Below are 21490 nucleotides of genomic sequence, written 5' to 3'. Positions count from 1 at the left end.
TATTTGAAATGCACTGTGCCATTCATTACGTGTTGCATTGTCGAGTTTTGGGGGAGCGTATGTGAGCTTGCTCACTTTTTCTTTCATTATTAAATAAATTTAAAGCAAGCTTAGAAAATATAAGACAATGTGTGCGATGGCTCCTATTTATTTATGTAGGGTTGTATTTTACTCAATTGACCGTCAAGGCCCTTCGGCTTTCTGTTTTAATTTACTATGCACTCTTGATTTTAATACCTGTGCCATCAAAAAGAGTATTAGTAGCATAAATATACATGTAACAAAAGATTTTTTCTTTAGTAAATATTTAAAAAGAAATCAGTTTATTTATTTTAAATGATTGGACTCCCAATATTCATCATAATTCTCTTATCATCTTGTTATTATACAGCAAGATATTACCCTTCGTTATCTTCACTTTTTCATTTAGAGAAATAGATATAATCCTTATTAATTCATAAATCAAGATAGCTTACAACACTGTATTTCTAATCCAAAGCAGTCTTTGAACTTTTTCATGGTTCCTTTCTTGAGTTTGTTTTTGTTTTTTTTTTTTTTTTGTTTGGTTTTATTTTTATTATTATTATTATTATTTTTTTTATATTTACTTAAGAGAATATTTTTTTTAATTTTGCTACCGAATCATATGACTAACATCCAAAGTGTTTGCTAGTCAAGGATGGAGGCTCTTACATAATTACAATATAGTGCATTTTACATGGAATCTTACAATGGCAATATTTTTATTACATAAAAGGTATTAATATAGTCTATCATCGTTTTTTTGTAGGACTTTTTATCTTTTAAAATATTTTTATCAAGAACAACGAATCCATGTCTAGTTTTATTTATTGGAAACATCATCAGGTAGTGTAGAATTAACATTATTTTTGTGATAGTGTCTATTTTATCACAGAATTTTTTTTTTTTCAAAAAAAAAAATTGCAGTAAAAAAGTACTCAATGACTTACAATTTCCGTTGGACAGAATATATATTGTACACTTAACAAGTCTGAAAATGAAGCATGATTATCACTGTATTCAATGTCTAGTTGGTGGAAAATCTTTTACATACATTGTTATTCAATTGACTGTCTGTTGTATTCATTACAATTCTTTTATCAGTCATCAAATGTAGAAAACCCATCTTGCCAAATTCGGAAATATTACCCAGCGGAACTGAATTCATTTACAACACGACAATAAATATCAATTGTGAAGAGGGTTACTATCTTCAAGGATCCTCCTTTGCAATATGTGGAACTAATGGTTCATTTACATTTGAACACAACCCTTCATGTCATAGTAAGTATTATGCAACTCATATTTCATTTTTGTTTAAAATTCTTCATGATTGTGTTATCTATTAACTGATTTTTACCGTACATTTTAACCAACATTTGAAGTAATACGTCTAGGATTGATGTGCATCTCATTGAGAGACATAACAACTTTTTGGAATATTACATTGCAATCTTCTACCATTGCTTTGATATAAAATCAACAATATTGTCACAAGCAATACCATTAATGCCTGTTTTGATATTATATTTTACAGAGTATGTAGAAATTAAAAAATAGTACCAATACATTATATTATTCGTGGGGTTTCCCTATGTGATACTTCATTTCATTTTGTGAAAGCATTGTTAATCATGTCCATTTCAATGAATATATTAAAGGTTTTAACGATATATGATACAGATTTTATTTTAATTGAAGCTTTTGTACTTTTCCGCATTAAAGATAACAATTTTTATATAATCTTTTTACATAAGTCATTCCTACTTCAAATATATAGCACATTTAATTATTCCTGTAAATTACCGATGTTTAGAATAAAGCTGTTCATCTGAAACCTTTATCAAAGTCAAAGCAATAATTAAGCTTCATTTCAATATATAGGATTCAACAATTTCTCAGAAACTAGGCACTGGAGCTTCAGCAAGATTTAAACAATGACAGCTGTCATATCTGTCATATTTTTCACAGCTTTGCCATTTACTTTAATGAAAAATAAGCCTCTTTAAATAACAAAAAATATTATAAGTTAATTATTTTATATATACTATCATAGTTGTCATAATTTTCAAATACTATTTCAGGACATTTAAGGAGGTGAAGGACCTTGGGCTTAAAAAAATTCCGTCATTCAATTTTTTTCATATTTTGTATATTTCTAATTAAGTATGTCCCGCATATCTTAAAGCAGTTAAATCATTAGGTTTCTTACCTTATTTTAGAGATATTGATTGACAAATACTATGCCTTACAGTATCTACAGTGTAAGTGGAGTTTTAATTCTCCATGTTTTCGGGTCCATTACTCCGTCCACAATTGGATTTTTTAAGCATACATAAAAGATATTTAAGGGGACATGTGTCTTTTAAAATATTTCAGTGTATGGATAGGGTTTAAAATTCGAAAAAGCAAATTTCTTCTGTCTCACTGCATCTGGATAGGGAAAATTACGTACTTTTTAAAGACAACTAAAACAACCAAAAAAATAAATTTGCAAAAAATTATATCATTCAATATTTCTAAATTTACGTTGAAATGCAAGTCCTTCGCATTATTGATTAACTGTAAAAATTTCAAATGGTGAAGCTGACCTCAATATTGCACAGGACATCGTTAAAGAAGACATAAGCATGACAAAAAGGTGTCATGTTTACATTTCTTGAGTACGGGAAAAACCAACTATGACGTCACACGTAAGCTGAATAAGCGAAATAAGGTATAACGTGACCTACATAAGATTTCCGTCACCAGCCTTGCAAAAATAATTATTGTGTTCCCCGTTTCTCAAAATATTTCATCATATACTGATTATGACCTATTTTTACATAACAGTACCGCCCCTATATTCACCGAGTCTGATTTTGCTGTACTAACAGATCGTGTATGACGTCACCGACGTGTTGGACGCGCAGTGTAGAGAAATAGAGGAGTGGATCAATCTATTTCATAATTTGAAAATGTTTACAAGAATGTTATTTTTTCAATTTTTCTATATAGGTTGGTAATTAAAGTAAAAACAAATTGTCAAAAATTTATACAAGAACTTATGGATTACATGTTTTGCACTTATATAAACAGAGACTATGACGTAGTTAAACAGTCATGTGACCATGTGTCCTTCATCCCCTTAAGTAAAAGAGTGTGAAGTTTCTGTTTTTCTATCAAATTCTTCGTCTGTTGTTTAAAACTTTCAATTTTTCCTACACAACCAACAAGCCAGGTTCAACCAACACACGGTCCAGCAAATGCTCTATCAAGCCTATATCTTAACTTGTCACTGTTAACTGCTTTAGAGGAGAAATTTCTAACGTACTGTGCAATATTTTTATAGTGATTTCAATCAGATATTTATTCTCAAAAATTCCAGAGAACTTTTAGAAAATTTAAACACACTAAATTTTTTAAGAGTCAGTAACATCCAAACGTATAACGTTCGCTGCACTTTATGCAACCATTACTTACGATAAATTAAAAAAAAAAAATAGGCTTTTTGATACAGAAGGGAACTGCTACGTCAATAAAAAGGTAACTTGGAAATTTTCATATCTTGTGATTGCACGATCACTTGCAGTGACATTCAACTCCATTGGTATTTTTCGGCGACGTTAAACAGTCTTTTCCACTCCGAATTCGACCCGATATATCCTAGTGAACTAAGATAAAAAGATACAACAGATTACCACAGATTCTGCCACAACTGTTGCATATTTGGGTATTAAAACACAGGGCTCGGGGTAGTTGTGACCGATTGAAAGGTGATGTTTACTCGTTGTAGGCGCCTGATTCCACCCCTGAAATTTTTGGGGGTCCATGTTTTACGTTCTGTTTACAATTTTTTTTCATTGTTTGTAGATTTTTTAAGATCGATTTATGTTCGTTATTTTCATATATCAGTCTTAATGCGACCAAATGATAGATTATTTCATAGCATTTGTATTCAAGGTCATTAAAATGATTGCCTCTGAAAATCGCTAGCATCCTCTCAATATAGATTTCAAGGTATTTATCACAGTATGTTTAAATAAAGTAATTTTTTGTGTTACTTATTACAAGGAAATGAGTTTTTGGAGGTTCAATTTTATTGAAGAAGCTATTGTCAATGATGTCAAAACGCCTGGTCTATAGTTTTTGTGAGTAATAGATGTATGATGTGTATAAAAAGTTTGTGAAACATAAATGTATGAAGTATAGAAAAGTGATTCTTTTTTATGTTACTGATTTGGGGAAAAAATTGTGATTTCAAATTTTATTTAAATTCTCTTAAGTTATTAAAAATCCTCATTCGAACAATACATCTACTGAGTGAGTACTAAAGCTTCTCCTTCACAACTGTTATTATTATTGGGGTTTAAGACAAAGGCTTTGCTAAATGCACTTTCAAAATTATTCTGAAGGACCTTTTTTACTTAGCTTACTTCGGCTTCCTTGAGTTTAATATTCAAAGCAACAATGCCTTGGCTTCTAATCTCTTGTAAACAAACGTGGAGTCATATAATATATTTGGAGTTTTGAAAGAAAAAATAATGCAGCTGTGTTTATATTTGTATTGCAGGGATTGAGTGTCACGTTCCTGATATTAAAAAAAATGACATGCTCTTAATAAATGAGACAAGAAAAGCAGTATTCTATGGTGAATCTATTTCGTTTACTTGTGAAACGGGATTCAAGATTAACGGAACATCAGTTAGTATTTGTGGATTGAACGGCACATTTGATCAAATTATACCTCACTGTTCACGTACGTATGCAGTTGCAGTCGCTGTAAGAAAAGTAAAAACTCTTTGTGATATATTATGGTCTAGGAAAACGAATGTGTAAATATATGTGTTAATTTCTAGAATTTAGGTTTTTAAAATAATTTTTTTATGAAGAATTGAAAGAAAAAATCAAAAGTTTTGTATGTTTTTCTCTCATTAATTTAATAAGAAGGAAGGTAGAAAACAAGATCAAGATCATAATATTAAGGTCATATATTGCGATTTTAGGTCACCTGAGTAACTCAGGTGACCTATTGCTATCCGTTTTCGTCCGTCGGCGTGCGTCGTGTGTTAACATTTCAACATTTTTAGCTTCTTCTCTGAAACCGCTCAACCAATTTCAACCAAATTTGGCATACAACATCTATGGGTGAAGGGACAAAAATTGTGATTTTCATGGTCCCTGCCCCCCTGGGGCCTTGGGGGGTGGGGCTAAAACCACCAAAAATAATGCAATCTTTAAAAATCTTCTTCTTTACTCCTGGACATCAAGAAGTCAAATTGTTGGCATGATTGTAATGAGCATTGAACCCTCTACCAAACTTGTGAAATTCATGGCCCCAGGGTCTGGGGTATTGGTGCTAGGGCGGGGCTATATAGATCATATAGTGAAAGTGCATTATTTCTTTGAAAATGTTCTTCTCTGCTCCTGGGTATTAAATAAAGTAACTAAGTACATAGTTATGATGAGCAAGAGTGCCTCTCCCAAAATTGTGAATTTCATGGCCCCAGGGTCAGGGGTACTGTTGTTAGGATGGGGCTCTATTGACTTTATAGTGAAAATGCATTGATTCTTTGAAAATCTTCTTCTCAGCTCCTGAGTATTAAACAAACTGAGTACAAAGTTATAATGTGCAAGGATGCCTCTTCCAGAATTCGGAATTTCATGGCCCCTGGGTCAGGGGTTCTGGTGTTAGGGTGGGGCTCTATTGATTATATTGTGACAATGCATTGGTTTTTTTGAAAATCTTCTTCTCTGATACTGGAGATTATTTAAACAAACTAAGTGCATGATTATGATAGGCAAGGATGTCTCTTCAAAACTTTTGAAATATATGGCCTCAGGTTTGGGGGTTCTTGTGGAGGGGGGGGGGTCTATTGATTATATAGTGAAAAAGCATTAATTCTATTAATTAATCATTAGTTAATCCTGTCTGCTCCTTAGTGTTGAGCTGATAAATAAATTGCTTAGCTATGATGAAAAAGGGAACTTCAAACAGAAATTTTTAAATCTTGTGGTCCTAGGGTCAGCGGTTCTGGCATAACGGGGGGGGGGGGGGGGGGGGCTTTTGATTATATAGTAGAAAAGTGTTAATTCTTTGAAGTCCATAGTTATGATGATGATGAGGGTAACTCTTCCAAATTAGTAAATTTCTTAACCCTGGGTCTTGGGTTCTGGTGTTAGGGTAAGGCTTTGTTGAATCTGTAGTGAAAATGCATTGTACCTGTGAAATTCTTCTCTGCTTCTGGGCATATCGGAAGCAAACTGAGTAAAAGTTTTAATGTTATAAGTAAGGGTATTTTTACCAGATTTTTTAACATCTGGACCATTTGGTTAAGCATTCTTGTCCTGGACAGGGCTCTATTAATTTGTATTCTACTGAGAGGAGTTATTCCCCTTTTCCATTCACCTTTGTTAATTAATCACTGTAAATAATGTATTTGAAAGGTTAATAGAATAAGATAATTATGCAAGAATTTTTATTGTATAATTCAGAAAGTTTTCTCTTAGTTTAAATAATCAGGTAGACCTGTAAGTAAAAGATAAATAAAAATGAGACAAAAATAACTTATCTTATTAAAAGTTCTTCAAAGACCATAAGAGAGGTCAATGTTAGAGGTATTAATATGGGTTTAAAAATAGTACAGAAGCACTAATAGTTTGTTAATAGTTTGCATAGTGATAGTGTTAAGTAGGGGACAGATTAGAACTTAATGTATGAGTGGATACTGAATACTAGACTAATTATTTTGTTGATCCTGATCTTCTTGCTTTAGGGCAACAAAGCTTCATCTATCAGTGTATTTCTAAGTCGTTGTATTATACTCAGGTGACCGTTAAGGCCCTTGGGCCTCTTGTTTAATAAGTTCAGACTAACTAAAATTAAAAAGATTTTTCTATTTGTTTTATTACTTTATATAAAGATATGACTTTCCTGTAAATTACATAATTTATATCAATCACGTTTCAAAGACATTAAAAATTTAAAACAATAACCGATTTATTTACCGACTCCTCATTTAAATAACAGACACAGTTTAAAGTCAATTTTACTAAGGAAACAAGAGGTTAAGTTCGAAATCGGTGAAAATTTTAATTTGAACGTAAATAACATATATCACGTTTATCTATAATCGGTCTCTTATTTTATCTTTTAGCTCAGATACGCCATATATAGCTTGAATAAAACTCATAAGCTAAATATATGTTTCTATTAAACTTTATGCACTCTGTAGGAAGTTTCGTTTTCCCCAAGATAAATGTTTCAATAAAATCATCCACACACTTTATAGTTGTGTTCGAATCACGGTCCCGACTGACCTTAGTCGATAAAAAAAGGTAGCAACTGTACCTTCGCCAAGCGCTCGGCACTTGACTGAAAGTTGCGGGTCTTTCGGATGAGACCTTAAAAACCGAGGCCCCTTGTCACGGTAGGCGTTGTCACTACCAAATGGTCCTATAAGTGCAATGGCATGATGACAATTTTTGTGGATTGCTTAAATTTTACTGGTTCGTGGGGACGTTATTTCGTGTATTTAATCATCTCTACACAAGGAAATATGACTTGAATCCCATGAATATTAATTCGCGGAGGCTGTAAATTTTGTGGATAAGAATACCTACGAATTCCATGAATAATGCCTCCACGAAATCTAATCATTCCACAGTACTCGTGGGTTGTTTGTGCATCTATCGAACTAGGTTGCAAAACTGTCGTGCATCTTCTCCCTTATAACTCAACGAAACACGTACTGCAATTTTTTTTAATGCTACAGACTTATTTTGTCACTCCAAAAGCACAACATACTTTCTTTATTTTTACATCCACTTTACAAAAAACTGCTATTTTTTTCTCTACTTCCTTTGCGGCTTGTACGAGTTTCGTCTACGCAAAACGCAATGGACTTGTGATTGAAAAACCGTACTGCTGGTTTTGATTTAGGTTTTTAACAACAATCTCAGTCGAAATCCCTATGGAAAAAAGCTATAAATACGTGAGGGCCCTCCACACCCCGGACTTGTGACGTATATCGAGAAATATTCTTTTACTTCCGTTTTTTATAGTTTTGCACTGACGATTTCCCTGGCACCGCCTGTAAGAGAGTCTTATAAACGCTTTAGAGATGATGGTTTTGTCAAAGGAAAATTACGGAGTAAACTGAGAGCGACACCCTAATTATAAACAATGAACACATGGCATGATCTCGGTGTGACTGAAAGAAAAGGCCCCGATTTTTTCAATAAATGAACAGCAAACTTTTGAGTTTTGTAGTATAATAATAAAACGTAAATAACAGGTTTATCTACGAGAAAAAGTTTTAGTTTATTTACTTTCAGGCTAATCGTTCTGTTGCGATATCGTCAACAAAGTTTGTTGTAAAAGTTGACATGATTTGTGCGCTTCAATAATACCGTAATAATCTCATTGTGTGTTTATAAATACTGATAAATAATGTGCATTTTAGAGGTCCTGTTCAGTTGCCAATAACTAGTTACTTGAGTATCATGACGTATGCGGATACTTAATAAAGTTTTTGAGTTCTGGGTAACAGGAAAGATAACTCTAAAAAGGAACTTTGATACCAAAGATTTTGAAAATAATTTTTCGAAATCAATAAGTTTGATTTTCATTTAATTTTTTGTTGTAATTTAACTCTTTAATATTTCTTTTATACTATTGGGAGTCTTCCCTAATTTTTTCCCCATGTATCTTAGAGAAAATAAGGTATATTTATTTTTTTAATATATTTTTATTAATTTCTTTTAAAAATATGTCGACTGATAAAATTAAGTTTTTGTCGTTTTTTTCTGACCTTAATAATATAAGCCAGGGAAAAAAATTGATGCGCTTCTTATCAAAACGCGGTGGGGAAAAATTCCTAAAACAAATGAATTTAAATTTTCAAAAAAATCAGTATAAATTAAATTTCAATTCCTGGCGAGATTTTGAAGGTTGATATGCTTGTTAATAGTATTGCTCATTAATATGAGAACAAAAGCTGGGGTGCGTGGAGGACCCTTAAAAAGGTTACACCATGCACAAACAATTTTTGAAACGAGGCAAGCTATTGACAAATAAATATGAAACAAGTATATGAACTGTCTTGTTTAAAGTCAACATTATGCAAATGACCTTGAAAGTAAAAAAAATCAATCTATAATTCGAATGTTGACTGGTGTTTAATTTAATACAAATTGTTACTCCCTTATTTCCACTATGAAATTTTCTATGTTTTCTCAGTTTACCCGATCATGAGTAGTAGCACGCCGAGGATGTGACCGGTCGACAGGGATGCTTACTCCTTTCTCAGTGGCACCTGACCCCATCTCTGATGTTTTAGAAGTCCGTGTTTGCGCTGCTCCCGATTTTGTATTGTTTCAATGGACTTTTGAGATTAATTACTGTTCTTTATCGTCATATTTTTTTAAACCAAGTGATTTTCACAAGATTGACTAAACCTGAGATGAGAAACACGTGGAATTACCGTTTGATATAAATTGTTTCATGTTCTCAATTGCAGTTGAGCCTTTGCGATTCCCTCGGGTATATGTCATGTACTTCGCTGTGTGAATAGGCTAAGTGTTGTATTTTTTTAAGTTTAATTTCTTGATCACCCAGAGTCAGATATAATTCTTTTCTTTTTTGGACTACCATGTTTATCGTCCTTCGTGCGATTTGTTTACTAAGCTACTTCATATGCAAAATCTGTTTATTCTCTCCATTTTTTTTTTCGTGACCCAACAAAAATTTATTTCTAGAAAAGAATAAATAAATATTTTTTTTAAGTGAATATTTACTACAGAATATTATTTTTCATCAAGCGAATTTAAAAAGAAATTGTCGTGATAATTGTAACCTTACTTCATTTTGTAATAAAGGCATCAAATTAACATTTTTAAAGATTAAAGACAGATCGCATCAACAATGAAAAATATATTTATATCAGTACTTAAATTAGAAAATTTAGTTTTACATTAAACTTTTTCTTTTATTTTCTTTTTCAGGCATTCAGTGTCACGTCCCTGAAATCTTTAGGCAAAATAAACTAATTGTAAACGAGACAAGGAAGTCTTTATTTTACGGAGAAACTATTGAAGTTGCGTGTGAAAAGGGGTATAACATTAACGGGACAACAGTCTCTTCCTGTGAATTGGATGGTCATTTTGATATTCAACTTCCTCCTGTTTGTATAAGTATGTATTATTTTACAAATTTAAATGAGAAATTAACAAGTTTTGTTCTTTTTCTATCAAAATAGCGGAAATTGAGAAATAAAATAGCAGATACTACAGATGAAAAAAAAAGTGAGTGACACCTCAATCTAAATACACTAGACAAAATTGCAAACGCACCACCAAAGAAAATTTATATTTTACTTTTCAAAACTTGTTTTTGATGTATTTGATATATAATTATGGTACTTAAAGAGGTTCGTTCCTGAGCTTTTGAGCAGATTTTTGTTTTGCCCTTTATTTAAAAAATTCTGCTTAATGTTTTAGTTACTACAATAAATTTGGATTCTACAATGCATACAAGTATTAGACTATATTCAATTAAAACCCCATGATTAAATTCCATACCAAAAGGATTGAGGAACTATATTTTGTGGGGAAGGTTTTTTTTCAAGAAGAAAATGATCAATTTTTCTCTTTCGAAGTATTTACAGTATTGTTAAGTTTGGATTCCTATTTTTCTATGCAGCCTGCACACAGAGTTATTTTGTGCAGTGAACTATTTTATGCTGTCCTAAATTATTTATTAAATTAACTTTTATGAATTCTATCATCATATTTGACAAATATAGCAAATATATTGTAAAAGTGCAGAAAAATAGCCCCAATTTAAGCTTGAAATTAACACTTTATTAGTAATATCTAAAAGTTAACATCACAGACCCCCACTTTTCATTTCCCTTTCTGAATATGTAAGATAATTTTAACCAATCAGCTTAAATTCAGTAAAATGACATTACTTTCAAATTATTTCATTGGTTGTTAAATTTTTAATCCCAGAAAAAATGACATTTTTGAAGTGCAGAAAGGTCAATCAAATGACCATGCAAAGTAATTTGAAAACTATTTTGTGGTCACAAATTTAATGTGTTTATTCAAGATGAAATAAGACTGTGATTGTTCCCATAATTTATTAGAATAAAAAATATTGGAGGAAAAATTGATTTATGTGTTAGACGTGCAAAAAGATCATATTAATAGCTCCTTAGCGCTAGATTGAAAAAGATGGCACATTAGATACACTAGTACCGAATTAGACAATTATTAAATTCACAAATAAATTAAAAAGTGGCGCGTTAGCAATTTTGTCCAGTTAATATATATATATATATATATATATATATATATATATATATATATATATATATATATATATATATATATATATATATATATATATATATATATATATCACATTCTTGCAGGGGTTCAATGTGTTGTTCAGGAAGTATTGCAAAGTTTTTCCAAAGTACCCAATGAAATATATGGAGATAACGAACAGTATTCAAGTCCATTAATCAATACAAAATAGGAGCAGAGCAAACACGGACCTCCAAACATCAGAGGTGGGATCAGGTGCCATGGAGGAGTGAGCATCCCCTGCCGACCGGTCACACCCGCCGTGTGCTCCTTGTCATGATCGGGAAATAACGGGAAAATCCGTCGAAAATTCAGTGTGTAAATAATGGCCTTACAATTAGTGTGAAAAACGTCAGTCAGCATTTGACTCAATGATAAATTGTATTTGCTGACAAGGTCATTGTATCGACCATAGAACTTACGAAATGATGACTTTAAACGAGACAGCTGATATTCTTCTTTCATCAACTTATTTGTCAATAATTTACCTCGTTTTAGAAATTGTACATACGTAGAGCATGCTCTTGCGTATCGAATCAACTGAGAGATATATACCCCGTATGCAGGTGATGAAGGTATATTGCTGCATAAGTAAGGGAAGTTGACGATTGAAAAGTTAAAGTCATCACGTTTATCATAAAGCTTGGTTGTTAGATTACCATTAACGTCTTTTTCAAGTAAAATATCCAAATATGAAACAGATGTGTCAGACTCTGTGGTATCTTTTATCTCAAGTTCACAAGGATATATCGTATCGACATAAGAATGGAAATAGCCATTGTTAATTGACAATACGTCGTCGATATATCTAAATGTCGAGTTGAAGGCCACAGCAAGTGTTTTCTTCTTTTCACGTACAAGATTTTGGACAAATTCTGCTTCATATGAATACAAAAAAGGTCTGCTAATAACGGGGCGCAATTGGTACCCATGGGAATTCCAATAGATTGTTGGAAGATCTGGTCTCCAAAAACCACATAGATATTGTCAATCAGAAACTCAAGCATCTTTTTAATGTCAACTTCAGAGTACTTGTGTGAACAATCAGAATGTTTTTTAACAAAATAATTTAGCAAATGACCAATGACAAGGTAAGTATATTTACGAGTTCCATTTTTCTTGAAAAAGCAGCTGTCAATGATATCAAAAAGCCTGTACTTTAATTTATCGTGGGGAATGGTTGTGTACAAAGTTGAAAAGTCGTAAGTTTTTAAGCTGTTGATTTTGGTAAAATCTTGTGATTTCAAATTTTCCAAAAGTTCCTTGGAATTTTTAAGTATCCACATCTGATTTACACCACTTCTCGAATATATTGTTGCACAGTACTCTTGAAGTTTCTCCTTCACCACTGTTAATATCTTAGTGAGAAGTAAAAATAGAGGCTTGGTTGAACATTTACTGGAACCCGCTATGTATCTTTGTTTGTAAGGATTTTTATGAAGTTTCGGAATCCAATATAAATATGGTAATTCAAATTCATTTTGGTTGTTTGGAATATTAAAAATACCTTCAATATTATCATTACTTTTTCTTGTACGGATGGTTTTTTCATATCGCTCAATATCACTGCAATGTGCGATTATGGCAATATATGGAGAGTTCGAAACTGGCCAGAATGCAATCGTATGTTCCATTTAAATTATGGACTGAAGATAAACTTTCATATTAAATTTAAAATACTTTCCCGTTTATATAAAAATCACTATTTCTATCTCTAGGTATAACATGCCGTTTACCCACAGATTTCCAAAATAGAAATATTATCCTATCACCAAATTTGACGGCGTATGATTACAATACTACATTCAAAATATCATGCTTAAAAGGTTATCGTTTAATGGGAGAAAAATACAAAACTTGTCAATATGATGGAAGTCTTCAGCTGCCGACATGTGAAGGTAGGTACTTAGAAAAGGTGATGTTGAAATATAATAAAGAACTCGATTCTAGACTACAAGCACACTTAATTAGAAAAGGGTCTTGAAAGACATAATGAACTGCAAAACATGACAAGAAAATAAAATATAATGAAAGGGTCTACTTTAATGTATCTCATTTGCATTTTTCGAATATTGGCCAAGTCAATTGCTTTGGACAATTAATGCTGTTATATATGTCTGATGAATCATACTTTGACTCATACTTGATAATAAGGTTGTTTACAATTAGAGCTGGCACAATTTTCAAGCAAAAAAGAAACCAACAAGATATGGGTCACAAGGATTTGCAGTATAATTCTTTTTGCAAAATGTTTTTTTTATGCTAAATAAGGCATATCTGATCGGGAGGGGAGGGAACATGGGTACAATTGTAATAAGTTTCATGAGGGCATTTTTAGATCGGTCATATGAACTTGGAAAAGTCGCCTTAACTTATTAGGGTCAAAATGGAAGAAAGCCACAAGTCCTCAGATTTTTTAACTATGTATTTTACTACTGAACAAAGTTCTTAAAGTACGCATAGCTATAGCCATGTTTCTCTGATATTCTAAGTAATATCATTATATACATAGTGCATGTTTTGAGGCTCACTCCTCCATGGCAGCTGATCCCACCTCTAAATTTTGAGGTTCATGTTTGCTCTGCTCCAAATTTGTACCATTTTCATTGGACTTTCGAGATTGAATACTGTTCGTTATCTTAATATTTTATGAAAACCAGGTCAACTGACGCATTACCCTGAAAAACATATGCATGCACTGTTTATTGTATTAAATTAAATGTCTTTTTAAACTTCAATATAACTTATTATGTAACTTCACTGCTCAATGGCCCTGAATGACTAGCAGACTTTCTCAAGCATAGGTGACTTCTTTATACAGACTGTATGTGTTTAAAATTCTAGAATGAACCGTTAAACAACATAAGATTTTCTGTACGTTTAAATACCGCCTTTTTACCTATATATTTAAAAAAAGTACCCGTTTTTCAATTATTTTTACCTCTCGGACACTAAAACAACAGTTTGGTTATTTAGAATTTTGCAGACATTCTAGTTACTGCCTTATTTTATTGGAGAGAGATAAGTGAGGACATGCGTGCTTTTAGGTAGCATTCTTAATGTTATATGTTGAAATTTAATTCCGATTCACTTGAAAGCTTCATGATTAAGAAGACAGTCATATTGCGCAATTTATATGTTCTTTGATTATTTATAACATCTATATCATAATTAGTTACGTGTATACTTATGATGAAAAATACTTGGAATTTTGAGTTTCTCAAATAAACAGTCAAGCTACTAAAAGATGAAATCGTCTGGATTGATTGTGAAAGTTAATTTTTTAAATTAAGTTTAAAATAAAGGGGTGGCTGAGATATATTTTACGTCAACGAGATGTTTCTGAAGTATAAATTTTCAAATCACAGTTACTGAGAACCCTCATTTTTATTTCTTTCACTAAATTATATTTGAATAATAAAATCTCTATAGTGGCTGCAACGTTATTATTGACAAACCAATCGTGTAGAATCGTGCATTTGCGTTAGAAATCGTGATCGTTCGTGTAACGTGTAGAATCTTGTGCGTGAAGGATCATTCGTGTAACATGGTTAATCGTGCAGAATCTTTCGTGAAACGTGATCGTTCGTGTATTTTGTCAACAATAACGTTGCAGCCATTGTAACAGAAAATCTATCTGTTTAATTATTCTTTGTGTGATTTTTTTTTTAATTTTAGTTATTGCAAAGATATTTGTATAGGATTCAAATATTCTATTTGGAAGTAATTAAAATTAAAATTAAATACATTTAATCACATTGTTATTTGATAGGCTGGTTATCATGCAATAAATGCTTGTTTTAAATATTTCGACTACATTAAACACCTGTATTGACATGCTGAAGTTGTATGATTGTATGATTGTAACATATTGGTTTCAGTGGAGAGACAATCAACGTCATTAACTTCCGATGGTGTAATAGCTGGAGGTGTAGTTGGTGCAATATTCTTTGTTACAATTCCATTCATCATCATTGTCATCATAGTTTGGAGGTAAGAGAAACCAGATTTTAATATATATATATTAAGAATTAAATATCAAATGACCATTTAGAAATATGAAATGCACTGATGACTTATCAACAGCAGCCTGCTCAATAAGGAATATCATTATCTTTATACAGTGAAAGATGATGCTTTATGTATTGAGATGTAAAACAGCTGCTTTTGATTTGTTAATGTTTCCACTTCTATAGTTGTTTTTGAAGCATTAATTTGTTTAAACACTGACAAGATAGTAAACAACATTTATTTATAAAGTCATCTTCTTCCGGAAATTGAATAGCCAAAAAAAAAAAAATAGATTGAGCAATATGATTATAAAAAAGTCACTTTTAATAACTCGGCACATTTTCTCTGCTAGAAATGAAAAAGTGGGACATTAAATCAGATAAATTTCAGTTAGAAAAATGTTGTTAATTTATTATCAACTGAAGACATAAAAATATCATTTGTATGAATTGTATTAGGAAGTTAATACGCTGATATAGAATTTTTGCATATAATATTAATGAAACAGAAGACGAGCTGGAAAACCCGATTATACTAGAAACACTGAAACCCATTCCCTTAGTAGTCTTAATTCTCTGGGTCTAAAAGATGCCATTGGAATGCAGCAGAAAGACGCACCAAAATCAAGTAACTAATTTCTCGTCTCTTTTTTTAATCAAAAGATAAATAAAACTATATAAATCGAATTGAAAAATATAAAACAAACCTTTAAAATATTTTTAAGATGCAGTAGGTGAGACATCTACCTATTACAACCTTAATAGCACAGATGCAGAAAAGGCGAGGACGGCACGACATGATGTATATTATGAATTCTCGCCAATTTTAGCGCCATCAGCAACATCTGTTAAAGTTACAGAGTTTAAGGATTATGTGGAAAACAAAAGGAGACAAAAAGAATGTTTCAACGAAGAATTTAAGGTATCTTTTGTAAAATATTACGTGCATTATCGATATTTGATGTAAACATTGGTAAAGTCGATGGTTCAGAATTATGACTAGCTGAATTCCTTTTTTTTTTTGAAAAAGATTGCTCAAGTTCAGAATGCTTTTTTTCTTATCAATTTCAGAGATTTTTCACAGGACTTCAGTTTCCTACCACTGCAGCTACAACTCCAGGAAACAGAGCAAAGAACAAATATAAAAACATTTATCCCTGTATGAACGCTTCTTCAAGCATATCAGAATATGTGATTACATGTGTATCTTTGAAAAAAATACTACATGTGCAAAGATATTTATTAACTAACCTTTTTTATCGTTTTCCTCCAGATGATGACACAAGAGTAAAATTAAAAACTGACCAAGAGCATTTTAAGTCGGACTTCATTAACGCTTCCATAATACACGTAGGTATCTCTTTTTCTTTCCCTTCCCCGCCTCTCTCTCTCTCTCTCTCTCTGTGTGTGTGTGCTTGTGTATATGTGTGTGCGCATGTATGTGTTTGTTTTGAATTTAGTGTAATATCAAAGTTTGTTTTTTAAGGGATATGGAAACGTTAAGTCCTACATTGCAGCTCAAGGTATTTATATGAAGGAGAATGCATTCAATTATTTTATGATTGAAACAAAAATATCATGCTATATATCAAGATTTTAATATATTTAGAAAACTTAAACCCTGTAATAACCATTTGGTATTCTGTTTATATAGGACCATTAGTTGATACAATTGGGGATTTTTGGTGGATGGTTTGGAATGAAAATTGTGAAAAAATTGTCATGCTTACTAATCTTATTGAGGATGACAAGGTAAGATTGTTTGTTTGTTTGTTTAACGCCAGTTTGAAAATTTTTCACTCATATATCGAGACGCTACCACTTACCGGTGGAGGGCTGCAAATTTAGACCTATACTCGTGACTTACGGTCTTAGAGCAGTGAGGGATCTTTTTCGTGCCAGCACCTACTGCATCACGGGACCTCAGTTTATACAGTCTCATTCGAAGGACAAGACTCTACGTCCCGAAGTAGGATTCGAACCCGCGACGTAATCTTCATGTTTATGCATTTATTCTTTTTTTAATCCTTCAATTTTTATATAATTTATCAGTTTAAATAGCAAATGTTTTTAAAAAGCATTGATGCTCCATGCATGGCCATTGAAAAGTGTTTATAAATTATGATCACGAGTAGTTTCATAATTGAACAAAGGTTATAATGATATCAAATTTACATTTTTCACAAATTAAAAGTTATCTTTGCATTATATTGCTTTATACATAAATACAGAGAACTTACGGTGGGTTTGACCGGTCGACATGGGTAGCGTATTTCTTCCAGATGCTTGATTTTTCCTCTGATATTTCTAGGGGCCCGTTTTTTCCCTTCTGACGACATGTCTTGGGTTTAAAAAATTGATCACTATTCGTCATTTTCATTTTAAACATATTAATGCAGGAATTATTGACTATAAAAATATAAAATTGTGCTCGAATCATGCTCTTTTTTTCTCATTATCTAGGTCAAATGCATCCAGTACTGGCCAGAAAAGAATAAAATGTCTGCAAAAAATCTTAATATAGAAGTGGTAGATGTTGAAAACTTTGCAGACTTTACTATTCGAACATTCCTTTTAAGAAAAGTAAGTTAATTTTTTTTGCGTGTGTTTTTGCAAATGTTTCGCTTATTTTGACCAACACCACCCCCAAACAAAAGAAACAATAACCGTGAAATACAAACCTCTAAGAAAAATTGAGCATTTGTACGTTTGGTGTATTAAAATTAAGTGAAGGTGGATTTAAATCGTCATGTGAGAGGTATGAATGACCGACAATATGGTTTCAAAGCACTCTTGGGGCGGAATCTGTATGCACTACTAATGGTATTGAATCATTCATGATTGCCCCTGCACAGGACTTCCGTGTTAACGACATTCTGGCAAGACAATTCCGTTCAGCTTTTTCATGCATAGTAACAATAAGCCTTTTATTAAATCTCTTTCAAATTTTACAACTATAATATTCCCGGGACAAGTACAAGAACTGTTCGTAATAGACTTTTGGAAGCAAAAAATGCGTGTAGTCCTTGAGGTAGGTCATAGAACTTTACTGTACATTGAACAACCTACATCCTATTATAAATCATATATGGTACCAATTTTGATGGACCAGATCCGCATTTCGACAATTGTGAGGGAAATATAAGAGGAAGTTGATATTGGGAGAAACTGTTCATCAATATTTCTTGCCTTTCATCCAGAACAAGTTATAGTTACACTATAGATATTAATTGGTTAGCGGTAAATACACTCACAGTTTTTCATTCACGAGGGGCGGAGTCCCGAGTGGATAAAAACAGTGAGGTATTTACCGCTGACCAATTAATATCTATTGTGTAAGTAACTTGTACCAGAGGACCAATGAGAGAAAAGCGAGTTGATAATTAGCACCGCCTACTACGAGGTGTCAAGCCACGGTCCGGAGTCTGTATAAATAGCTGTCTCCATCTGCAAGGATCATACTTAACTGCGGCACTGCACTGCAAGTTGTTGATAAAAAATTCGGAATTGGTACGTGTGAAGATATTGTACCTTTGAAATGTTGAAGACGCAGAAAACATGATTTTTGTCACGTACAGGTATAGGGGTAGCGATTGTAGGCTTTTATATTCAAGCTGTTAACTCTGAAAGAAAATTTATCTTTTTAGATCTTTTTTTTTTTTTTTTTTTTTTTTTTTTTTTTTTTGAAAAAGGGGAGATGGGTATGGGAAACATCGGCATTGAACTTTTTCTTTATGACAATTGGCGTACTGAAAAAAATGAAATGATTTGTGACATTTTAATGAAAGTTTGAAATGGTATTGGTAAAAAAAAAGCGCGGGGACTTCTGATGTGAAATTGCTATATGTATTTGGAGACGGGAAAGAGAATGACGAGAATTCGAGATAGGACGTATCATTTACTGATTAAGGATACGCGGAGAAAACATACAGAACCATTTATGAAACGAACATCGACAAGCTGATGTTAGTATTTTTGAAAATAAAAATGTTGACTTATTTATTCATTCATCAGCCATTGCCAAGGTCTTAGAATTGACATATCATTCATTAATCAGTCAAGGTCTTGACACAGTATGGCTTGATGCCAAAAAAGAGGGCGTGGCTAAAAAAAATGTGATTCTTCTGGCAAATACACCACAGCAACATCAAAGCAAAATCTAAATTTACCACCAGTCCTATGGTACAATATTACTTACAACATAATGTTACAATATAACGTGGTGCAACACGTCGTCGCAAACCAGGCAAAAATGTACGATCCTTTTCCATTTTTTTTTTGTCGAAATAGAAGAGAATATTTCGTAGCTTAGTAAAATATTGACAAATGCGAGTAAAGCATAGTTGGAAAATAAACTTTGACGCGACCTTAAATAAACAATCTCAGTTTACGGAACATTTCTCGCTTATAATTGATTTCAATTGCGATAAAAGAAAATTATGTTTATTGGTTCAACTTTAATTTACGCCATAGCATAGAGGCGTTAATGTTCAAGATTACGAGAAATCAGGTGATCAAGCAGCCACGGGTAGGACAGAACTATATGCGGACTCCGGACCGTGGCTTAAGACCACGGGTGCAACAAGACAACTTAAAATTGCTGTGATTGTTTAAAACAAAAGAATGTAAATGAAATAATGTGTTGACCTTCGAATTATTCAGCCATTCAGAATTTTTTGTATGAAATGTATTCTACCACGGTACGGCTACGGTTATGATTTCGCTTTAGTTTACATTCAGTGTAATTTTAATGCTGAAAATATTCTACGACCTCATACCAGATCGGGCATAAATGAAGGTTAAAAATTGTTGAAAGCATTCCAATTTTGTTACAGAGTAAAGAAGAAAGAATAGTCCGCCAATTCCATTTTACTGCTTGGCCAGATAAAGGAGTGCCGCTGTATGCTTCCTCGTTGGTTCACTTTCATTCTAAAGTGAAAAACACAACATTGCAGGGCAAAGGACCTTTAGTTGTGCATTGCAGGTATCATTGAATGATTTATGGAATGATTGAATGTTTAAATTCAAACCAGTAGATTTACCTGCAAATTCATACAAAGGAGAATCAAAATCATTTCAATATCACTGTTTGTCAGTAATAAAATAGAGAGAACTAAAAGAAAGTTAATTAAAAACTGTGTTCATGTACCACCATAATTTTCTACATGTTTTCTATTTTATAGATTTGTACTAAACTATTTGATAAAAAATAAATGTAGGTAGTGAATGTTCCTTCGCCAAACAGCCAGCATTAGAAGTAAAAGTCACGGGTCTTTTGAAAGGGCCCTTAAAACCCGAGGTCCCGTTCCACGATAGGTATTGGCAGGATAGAGAACTCATACTGCCTAATGGCCCTGAGTGTCGATTATAGGTCTAAATTTGAAGCTCCACGGGATGAAACTGCATATTTCAGTCAACTGAAATGTCTGGAAAGATGACTGAATGGCAGAGCTCTGACATTAAGTCACCTTTCAGTGAACTTTCAGGCACGCTTCGGTTAACTGAATGGCAGAGTATTATCCTGTGCTCTTTACCAGTATATTATGACGTCTTTATATGAGTAAAATATTCTCGAATGGGAATAAAACATTAGACAATTAACATGTCAATCATCCTTCAAGCGACATGCATTTAAGGGCTTATCATACTGGGTTCAATACTTTTTCTTGAGTTTGTTTTTTTTTCTTTAAATTTGTTAAAAAGTTGGTTATATATATGCATATATATAATTAAGTTAAAATTATAACAATTTTTTTTGAATTACAAATATTTTATCATTATTTATCAAATTTGGCCCAATTTTTATAAAGTTCTTTCACAGATAATTAATCACAATTCTACATATTTATTTTTTTTACAGCTCAAGTCAAAATATGTATTTGAGGTGAAATGTTGAAGTCAATCAGTCCAAATAAAATAATGTTCATCAGTGTGCTGTTTTCTAAAAAAAAAAAATTAAAACTTGGCTGTGAATAATTCACATTTTACCGGTTGTTGCAACTTCTTCTGATCCTGGTGCCAGTTCAGTCTTTTACCTTACTTTATATACATGCGGTAGAGATATTTTCTAAATAGATACTTTGGTTCGTATATTTCAAGTTTCTTGC

At 32.3% G+C, this 21490-nt stretch overlaps 1 protein-coding gene across 1 annotated transcript in view; it reads left to right on the top strand.

Annotated features, from left to right (window-relative positions):
- Positions 1-1100: 1100 nt before the first annotated feature.
- The window catches only part of LOC133190223 (receptor-type tyrosine-protein phosphatase mu-like), a 34896-nt gene continuing 14506 nt past the window's right edge, over positions 1101-21490 (top strand). The window contains exons 1-12 of the mRNA XM_061325735.1: positions 1101-1305; positions 4574-4759; positions 10006-10194; positions 15255-15366; positions 15893-16011; positions 16109-16305; positions 16455-16542; positions 16657-16733; positions 16870-16906; positions 17038-17135; positions 17847-17966; positions 20219-20367. Of these exons, the coding sequence (XP_061181719.1) occupies positions 4612-4759; positions 10006-10194; positions 15255-15366; positions 15893-16011; positions 16109-16305; positions 16455-16542; positions 16657-16733; positions 16870-16906; positions 17038-17135; positions 17847-17966; positions 20219-20367 (1334 nt within the window). The 5' untranslated portion in view covers positions 1101-1305; positions 4574-4611. The remainder of the gene's footprint in view (positions 1306-4573; positions 4760-10005; positions 10195-15254; positions 15367-15892; positions 16012-16108; positions 16306-16454; positions 16543-16656; positions 16734-16869; positions 16907-17037; positions 17136-17846; positions 17967-20218; positions 20368-21490) is intronic.

The sequence above is a fragment of the Saccostrea echinata genome, unplaced genomic scaffold (assembly GCF_033153115.1).
Source record: "Saccostrea echinata isolate AGI-Se365-2 ecotype Australia unplaced genomic scaffold, CSIRO_AGI_Sech_v1 ptg000022l, whole genome shotgun sequence".
Lineage (NCBI taxonomy): Eukaryota > Metazoa > Mollusca > Bivalvia > Ostreida > Ostreidae > Saccostrea > Saccostrea echinata.
This window is presented reverse-complemented; position numbering and strand designations above follow the sequence as displayed.